Consider the following 8944-nt stretch of genomic DNA (forward strand, 5'->3'; position numbering starts at 1 on the left):
AGCTCTAGCTGCTGGCCAGGCCATGTTCTTGGGTTGATGGATTTGGATCTCGGTAACACTTATTAGCAACTGTAGCTTTATTTTTATCAGCTTTATTTGTATTGTATATCTTCCTCTGTTGTCTTATAGTAATGTGCACTTTTAATATGCACTGCTTCCTTCTTGAAAGTGTTCTGCTTTAACTTAAAAACAAGTGTATTAGTTATTTTTTTAAACATTTATTTATTCGAGATAGAGACTACCCCCCACCCCCATGCGGGCTCAAGCTCATGACGCTGAAATTAACCTGAGCCGAAACCAAGAGTCAGACGCTTAACCAGCTGAGCTACCCAGGCACCCCAGGCGTATTGGTTATTTTAGAACAGGTAGTTTTTTTTTATACAAGCAGGATGGTCATATTAGATACTCTTTCAGAATTTGTCATTATTATCTTAAAATTAGCCCTAGCAGATAAAGGGCTCATCAATTTTAAGAGCCATGTTCTTGGAATTAATAACAATTAGGGTATTTTAAATGTAGATTTTACTCAAGACAACCAAATTCAAAATCCAGTTTTTAAAAATATTCTGTGCTTTCAGGATGCCTGGGTGGCTCAGTCTTGTTAAGCACCTGCCTTCAGTTCAGGTCACTATCCCGGGGTCCTGGGATCGAGCCCCGCATCGGGCTCTCTGCTCAGCAGGGAGCCTGCTTCACCCTCTCCCCACTGCTCCCCCTGCTTGTGTGCTTTCTCTCAAAATCTTAAAAGAAAATTAATAATAATAAAATATTCTGTGCTTTAAAACTGAAATAAGAGGAGCCAGCCCCTCATGGTCTGCAAAATAAAGAACATTGATTTTCTCTTAGCTTTTGAGGCCAGCAGAAAGGAAGCCAGAATGTGTAGGCAAGAGTTTGAACAGGTGAAAAAAAGGAGATATGACCTTTTCAGCCAGTGTTTTGAGCACGTCTCGATCTCAATCGATCAAATCTACAAGAAGCTCTGCAGAAACGTCAGTGCCCAAGTATGTATTTTTCACCCACCGATGTTCCTGGGAACTTTGTGTTGCTGCTGGTTTTTTTCTGGTGGGAAATAAATGTCACATCATCTGAGTGACCCACTTCTGGAGCAAAGTCAGTTCCAGAAGATCGGTTACCATAGTAACTGTGTGTGTTCTAGATCCCATTCACTCTACCGCTGGCTAGCCTGGACAAGGCAGAATCTCTCCGGGCCCATCTCTTCATCTGAAAGAGGGGTTAGGTCACTTAGTTTCCAGATTCTCTGCAGTTCTGCAGTTCTGCTGTCTGGCAACTTGATTTTATGGAACCATGAGCGGTCTCTGTAGTGAAGGGACATATAATGTAGAGTGTCTTGGGAGACGGCTGACCTGCGGTCAGGAGAAGGAAAGAACCGAAGGCAGGATTATGTCCACAGTCTCTTTGCTAGAACCCTTGCCCGTTCCATGGTTGGTACCCGGGGCAGAGCCTGCGGCACTGAATGTGGACTCAGATGTCTACTGGGTCTGCCACACCTGCTTTCACCTTTCTCGGGGTGTTCTGTGGCCAACAGCTGATCCTGGATCATTTTTTAGAATTTTAGCCACAAATACTTATTTTCAGTAAAGCAAGACTGAAATAAACCCAGTAACTCCTGGGTTCATCTCTGTAGCCACAGTACCTGGCCCACAGTAGGTGTTCAGTAAGTGGCTGGTAAACGGGCCCCAAGTGCACTGAATGAGACTGTTTTTGTCCAGTTCGTGGCACGTGCTGCTGAGGTCTGCGTGCCAGGCATGTGGGGAGGCCTGATACTTCGTGTGTGTGAGCATGTTTTCCCTTTGCTCCCCACCCAGCAGCTCTGTTTCCTGTGACTACACTGTAGAGCCAGCTCCGTACACGAGCCGCGGGCACGCGTGTTTTGCCATCACAGTGGAGGAAAACCTAACCGGCAGAATATTTTGCAGCCAAACTCTGTTGCAGTTTCTGAAGTTGACATTTACTAATGGCTTTTCTGATTTTGCTAAATAAATAACCTGTGTTTCAGGCATTTCTTAGCCCAGAGAACCCAGAAGAGCCTTACCTAGAGGGAATTAGCTATAACTGCGTGGCACCAGGCAAACGGTTCATGCCGATGGACAATCTGTCAGGGGGAGAAAAGTGCGTGGCCGCATTAGCCCTCCTGTTCGCCGTGCACAGGTAAGGTCCCAGTGACCTGATTCTGCATCAGGGCAGAAACAAAATGGACCCTTCCACAGAAGGTGTTTTAGCATATGTGATACAAAACTGCTTCACTGAGCCAGACAACACTCAGGCATGTTTTAGGCCTCTAATAATTTAGACTGCAAATCAAACACACAATTCAGTCTTTGACAGAGTTTCATTAAATCTCTATAATTACCAGTAGCTACTTATATTCCAGCTTTACAGAAAAGAAAGAAAAAAATACTGAGAGCCAGAAGTGAAATCAGGATTGCCAACAGTTAACAACAAACCCAAAGGGAACAAAAACTCCTGACCTGTATATTATTTTCCTAGCGCCAATTCAGAGACCCCTGTGTTTATGTAGAGAATGTTAAGTGAAGCATTTCTTCTGAAAAAAATGTTTAACCTCCTCATTTCCACTAGTCATGGTGGCAGTTGGTGAAGTAAATCAAAAGATTAGCTAAAATTAGGGCAAATGACTTGCAACATGCAAATCCTTAGATGAAGATCTAGGTGCCCGTGATGCCGCCTCTCTGCTTCCGTGACCAGGAAGATTAACCTAAGTTCTCCAGCTGCTCATTACTGCTCCCAGGGATAAAAAAGAGGCCATGGGGAGAGCAGGCAGCAGGAATCAAACCATGAGCCTGTTCTGAGCAAGTCTCAGCAGAACAGAGCTAGTACCAGGTGTCACTGCCCTCGTTTATTCAACAGATACTACATATCTACTGTGTGTCAAGTGCTGGTGTAGGCTTTGGAGAGACAGCAGTGAACAGAACAAAATCTTTGCCTCGGAGAGACTTCATTTTTATTGGGGAAGACAAATGAGAAGATAGATGAGTAAACTAATTCTCCAACACAGAGACTATTGGGAAATGACAGATGCTACAGAGAAGAAACAAAGTAGGGAGTGGAGGCCCTAAGAAGCAGTAGCAATGTAGGGTTTGCAGTATTAAAGAGTCACCTGGCAAGGCCTGTTTGAGAAGGCAATGTTGGTACAAAGACTTGAAGGAATGAAGGGAGCAAGTCTTGCAGATAGCTAAGAGAAGAATGTTCTAGACATGAAGAACAGCAAGTGCAAATGTCCTGAGGCCAGCGACAACCTGGCATCGGTAGCGAATAGACTGTGTACAGCAGTGGCAGGCACAGGGCTAGGAAGCTGCTGTAGCAGTCCAGGTGGAAGATGAGGGTGGGCTGGACGAGGGTGAGAGCAGAGGCGAGCAGACAAGGCATGGGGTGTGAAGGACGTGCAGGGATGACCCCTCATCAACTAGAGTGGGAAGACCCTGGGAGAGAGTAGGTCTGAAGGGCCAGGTGAGGAGCGGGATTTGGGATGAGCTTGAGCTGTTTATTAGACACCCACACGGAGCTGTGGAGTAAGCCGCTGGCCGTGGGAGGCAGGCATGGGAGCCGTCCATACGAGGATGGTATCGATACCCTGAGAGGAGATGAAGTCACCGGGGGAGCTAACCAGTGGGTAAGCAGCCCAAGGGCACTGCCCGGAGAGGAGTTGGCAGAAGAGATGGAAGGAGCAAGGGGTCATGTCGGGGGAGTAGACGGTCATCCTTGACGCCAGAGCCACGGACTGGGGCAGCCCCAGGTGCCACCTGCAACGGTCACGGGAGACACGGACCAAGGGCCAGTGTAGCATCGGCGGGGTCCTGGGTGACTGAGGCTAAAGCATCCAAGACGATGTTATCTTATTTTCTCTGAATACCATTAACCCTCGTAGTAGAAAGCCGTAACTTACCGGGCTGTGCTCTCGTTCCAGTTTTCGGCCGGCTCCATTCTTTGTGTTAGACGAAGTAGACGCGGCTCTGGACAACACAAACATTGGCAAGGTCAGGTTTTTTCTGCTGTTAACTTCTAGTAGGTCACGTACCACTCGAGGATCATGGTCTGGTCAGAAAGACGGTTTACCCTGAACACACACGGTTTGTTGGATAATTGCTGATTAAAAATCAAATCTAAGTATCTAAAAATCTAAGTATCTGAAAATTAGTTTTCATTCAAGGTTTAGGGGACCCTCAATGAATTATTGGGGGATCAAAACAGGGAGTCGGAGGAGGATTGTTATACTGAATCCACAGCATTGCTAGTGGGTAACTTGTCCCCAGATCTAGATACTGGGACCAGTATCTAGAGGATCACCCAGAGGCCCTGTGGCAAATAGGAGCAAATCATTTGTTAACAAAGCCCAAAATTCTGTCCCCCCATGAATTTATTAAAACTTATCCAACTCTTGTACTTCAGGATCCTGTTCTCAGGATTTGAGATGAGGGAACTAAGGAAATAGGTCTGCCATCGTGAAGATGACAGCGTAGATCTAGAAAGCCCCCCGAGAGAGGGCAACACTGAAGCCACTTACCTCCACTGTGACTTTCTGACATGCGAATAGTCAGTCATGGAAGCCCAACCAAAGGCCAGAGTCGGTCGCTGGAAAGTGCCGGGTCCGTGCCTACTGAGTGACGGGATAGCTCCGGCCCGCAGACTCTGGTCTCATGGTCCTACTGCCTGGGCTGTCGTTTCGGGGATGCGTGAATCAGGCTCTGGTTCTGATTCCAGGCCCAGTGGAGGCTGGAGTCCTGCTGTATACCTTAGTCTTGTGAGCTTGGCTAAGGAGTCCTTCTCAGAACAGTGTCTTAAGTGCCCAGGGCCACCCCGGCAGGCTGTCTCCGAAGCTGGCCTGCCTGCTCTCTCCGTCTGTGGAGTCTGCCGGGAAGAGCCGGTCTTCCCCCAGCGCTGCTCAGGCTGGCCTCCTCTGACCCGGATTTCTCCCGGCCCCTGCTTCCCACATGGGGCACTGAGCACCTGAGGACAGCCTGTCAGCTCCACGGTCACAAAATTTAGAAAATGGATCCCCAGTCCCCTGAACCTTGTAGAGGACAGCACAGAGCCACCTTCTGGGACCCACGAGGCTTCAAGGTGACCAGGGAAGGAAGACTTGGCCACGTTCTTCCCCATCTTTCTCTGGGTTCTGAGTAGTTTATTCAACAAGACATTTCCGGGCAAGAGAAAATCTGTTTCTCATGAATGCCAGCCAGTTTGCATCAGCTAATGGGAGTCAGTGGCCTGACTCCTGTGGGAGAAATCTCCAAGAGCGCACCCCAGGCACTTCGCACCCACACTTGTGTGTGCTGGGGTGGGATCTGTTTTTGCGGACTGCCTCTTTTAAGGTAGCAAAATGTAGCAAAATGTAGATGTTCCTACATTTTCTTCTAGCAAAATGTAGATGTTTGTATCACCGCCATCTCTAGGGACTCTTAAAGGCTTTTCTGTTGGCAGCCATCCTCTGTATTAAAAACCTTTTAACTTTCAGTCCTTCCTTGAGGTTTACCCTCCTGGCCACTCTACTGCCCCGAGTATGAGCAGACATAGGACGAGCAGACCCGAAGTAGCTCCCCCGCCCTTCCCATGGTCCAGTGCCCCCATTTACCACAAGTAACTCTCCAGGCCAAACGTATGCCTTCTGCCGCACCTTTCACTCGTGTCAGAATCCCGGGACGTCACAGTCCCACATCCTAGTGGCTCCCATCACCTCAGATGCCGGATGGAGTTCCTTCTGCCTGGTGGATCCAGCCTCTTAGCCAAGGGCGATCTCCCCTCTTCCTCACTCACCTGGGCTAGTGACTCGCTCCCCGCCCGCGGCTGCCGTGCCTGCCTCCACGGCCTTGGTGCAGACAGGACTGACACAGATGGAGAAGAGCCCTTGTGGCCCTGCAGACACCTGCTGGGAGTTGGCAGACATCTGTGAAACTGTGGCCACGTTCTTCCCCATCTTTCTCTGGGTTCTGAGTAGTTTATTCAACAAGACATTTCCGTCCAGAGCCCACTTTGTTCTCATTCTCGGGACTTGGATTTGAGCTTCCTGAAGGAGCCACTGAGTTCAACTCCAACCAAATAATTAGATTATGGTCCTGAATACATATATAATTGCCATTTTTCCCACTCGTGGCTTTCCCGCCACAGGAAACTGTAAGTTTAAATACCAGTTTGTCCGCATGCGCACATAGCATCTGGGTGTCAGTTTGAGTTAGGAACACTGACTGCAATTTCACCAGATGGTCTCTTAAATTAGTGCTCTGTTCTTAAAAACATTCTTGACATTTTAGATGATAGATTTAATAAGGTTTACAGGTTTTTAACTAATCTCTTACTTTAGAATCTGAATTATTTCCATAGTGGATTTTACTGAGTTACCGGAAGGGCAAGTGGGTGCCTTGTCACCCACCACGGGCCAAGCTAGAGATGGGCACAAGTGACTGTCCGGGGGCCCAGCAACGAGGCCTTTCCCTGCTGGTGAAATGTGGACTTTTGTCCCCTCAGGTCTCAAGTTACATCAAAGAGCAGAGTCAAGAACAGTTTCAGATGATCATCATTTCCCTGAAGGAGGAGTTCTACTCCCGAGCCGACGCGCTCATCGGCGTCTATCCAGAGGTAAAGACCAGCAACGGGGAGAGGAGAAGCGTCCCTCGGTTGCTTCCCGACACCTCACCACGCGTACCAGTGCAGTCTGGAGATACGGTTTGATATCCACATCGCCACGCCTGATAAATACGGGCTTAAGTGACTTTTTTAAAACCAAATAAGGATTTTAAAAACTCATTTTTTTCCTTTGGCAGTACACAGATATTTTTAAGATATGCTTCAAGTGAAAAGGCAAATCCAAACTTGTAGAACAGCGGGATAGCTTTGTTAAGGTACACACTGACATACCCAGCAAATATTAATATTGTTTCATGTTTTCCAGTGTTTGAATGTTTCAGGCAAAACAATGTGGGCCACACTAAAGGACCCCATCTAGCTTTTAAAAGGACCAGAGGAAAGAACAAATTGATCAGACACTCCAGGTGGTCTAGTGACTCAGAATTCACCTTCCTTCAGCTGCTCCGTCAGCTCAGGAAGTTCAGATCGTTCAGTCTGGGGACACTTGACTTCCTGAGTTTTCATTTAAACGAAGATAAAAATTAGCCTCCCTTCCTGTCCCTCCAAGACGTTAGGGGCCGCTGGAAATTCTCATACCAGCGCAGGAGAGCAAAAAGGATCTTTTTCCTCTGCCCATCTTTGGTTCTCTGGGGCCGGGGCTCTGTACATCAGACCGGCAAAGTCAGCTGAGCGAGGCCAAGCGCGCACTCCCGCGGGCGCCGCAGGTGCACACAGCGGACGCACCTCGTGAGGAGTCAGCCACGGGCCGCTGGCTGGCACTGGGGCTTCCACACCATTCCAGGCTCAGAGAAGAAGGGGTCTGGGGCATCTGGGTCAGGGAGGCAGGTGAGGACGAGGTGCACATTAGTGTGGGGAGGTGGAGCGAGCGCCTGCCCCTGCAGTGGCACGTGTCCTTAGCCTGTGTCCGCTGCCGGCGCCTCTCCTGAGCCGCTGTTTGTCCGCAGCCCCTCGCTCACAGCGCTCCATGAGCCACAGATGTACTCTGGGCTGGCGTGTGCACAGGTGTGAAGCTCGCGTAACTGGAGACCAGTGGCTCTAAAAGGGCCCCTTTTTAAGTGCAAATCCAGGCTCCCTAGTGGCCCTTCCTTGATGTTTGATGACACTTTGTCCCTAAGCAGAGAGCTGACTCTCCCATGTCCTCTCTCATTCAGCACGATGACTGCATGTTCAGCAGAGTTTTGACCCTGGATCTTTCTCAGTATCCAGACACCGAAGGCCGGGAAAGCAGCAAAAGAAACCGAGAGTTGCTTTAGGACCGCAAGTGACCCTAAGCCAACAGGACCGTCTGGCAGGTCAGGGTCACCAGTGCTTCGTCCGTGTGGGAGCAGTCAAGCGGCCTGTGTGCCGCTGCAACCTGCGAGATGCTGGAGCTTGCTTCCGTCCAAGTTCAGGGCCCTTCCCCGTCGGTCAAGTTTTTTAGGAGTTAGCATTGCATGGGTTTAAAAAAAAAAAAAAAGGTACAATTTTGTGCCATACTTTCAACTGCCATTTTTGAAAGCCAGTCAGAAAAATGTTGAATTCTGCATTATTTTCACGCAGGTCTTGCCTTTATGTTTAAGTAATCTTTAAGGCAAACTCTTGATTCTTAAGTATACTAATTCTAGGGCATCGAGCCTGTGTTTTATAGAAGTTATTTCAGAGGATGTTATCAATATTGAAAATACCAATAAAGAATGTTCTAATTTTAAACGTTTCCAATCTACAATTCCAGAAACAAAACTATTTTTTTAAAGATTTTTTATTCATTTATTTGACAGAGATCACAAGTAGGCAGAGTAGCAGGCGGGGGGGTGGGGGGGGAAGGAGGCTCCCCGCTGAGCGCAGAGCCCGATGCAGGGCTCAATCCCAGGACCCTGAGATCATGAGCTGAGCCAAAGGCAGAGGCTTTAACCCATTGAGCCACCCAGGTGCCCCGAAACAAAACTATTTTAAGGTGAAACTGAATTATGTCTGCTTTAGTGAAATCTAAGTTTCTCTAATTTCTCTTAACAAAATATTGAAGAACACAGGCTTTCCCCAGGAACTGATTATTATGTACCTTGTTATGGGGAGGAAAGGAAATTGCTGCATTTTCAATAATATCCATTTCAAAATGGAATAAAACTTAGTACCTAGCAGAGTAGCTCCCTCACTGCCATCTACTGAAAGTCCCCCCTCGACACAAGAGTTTGTAAATATGTAAACATAAAAAGCAATACAAAATGGAATTAAAAAGAAATTCTGAGGTGCTGATGGTCTTCCACTGAAGCCTGGGCCCAGGTGCTGACGGGAGGCAGCTGAAGGAATAAGGCCCTCACTTGGGAACACCGCTCCCTGCTTCACGCCAGCG

The 8944-nt window shown here is 48.1% G+C and overlaps 1 protein-coding gene across 2 annotated transcripts in view; it reads left to right on the plus strand.

The window, feature by feature from the left end:
• The window catches only part of SMC1B (structural maintenance of chromosomes 1B), a 74745-nt gene extending 66861 nt beyond the window's left edge, over positions 1 to 7884 (plus strand). Inside the window, exons 21-25 of one of the 2 annotated variants that reach the window (XM_044227005.1) lie at positions 844 to 998; positions 2015 to 2166; positions 3941 to 4010; positions 6496 to 6606; positions 7767 to 7884. In XM_044227005.1, coding sequence (XP_044082940.1) covers positions 844 to 998; positions 2015 to 2166; positions 3941 to 4010; positions 6496 to 6606; positions 7767 to 7868 — 590 coding nt within the window. In that variant the 3' untranslated portion in view covers positions 7869 to 7884. The remainder of the gene's footprint in view (positions 1 to 843; positions 999 to 2014; positions 2167 to 3940; positions 4011 to 6495; positions 6607 to 7766) is intronic. The other variant, XM_044227006.1, reaches the window with a different exon arrangement.
• Positions 7885 to 8944: the final 1060 nt, after the last annotated feature.

Source organism: Neovison vison, chromosome 12 (assembly GCF_020171115.1).
Source record: "Neovison vison isolate M4711 chromosome 12, ASM_NN_V1, whole genome shotgun sequence".
NCBI lineage: Eukaryota > Metazoa > Chordata > Mammalia > Carnivora > Mustelidae > Neogale > Neogale vison.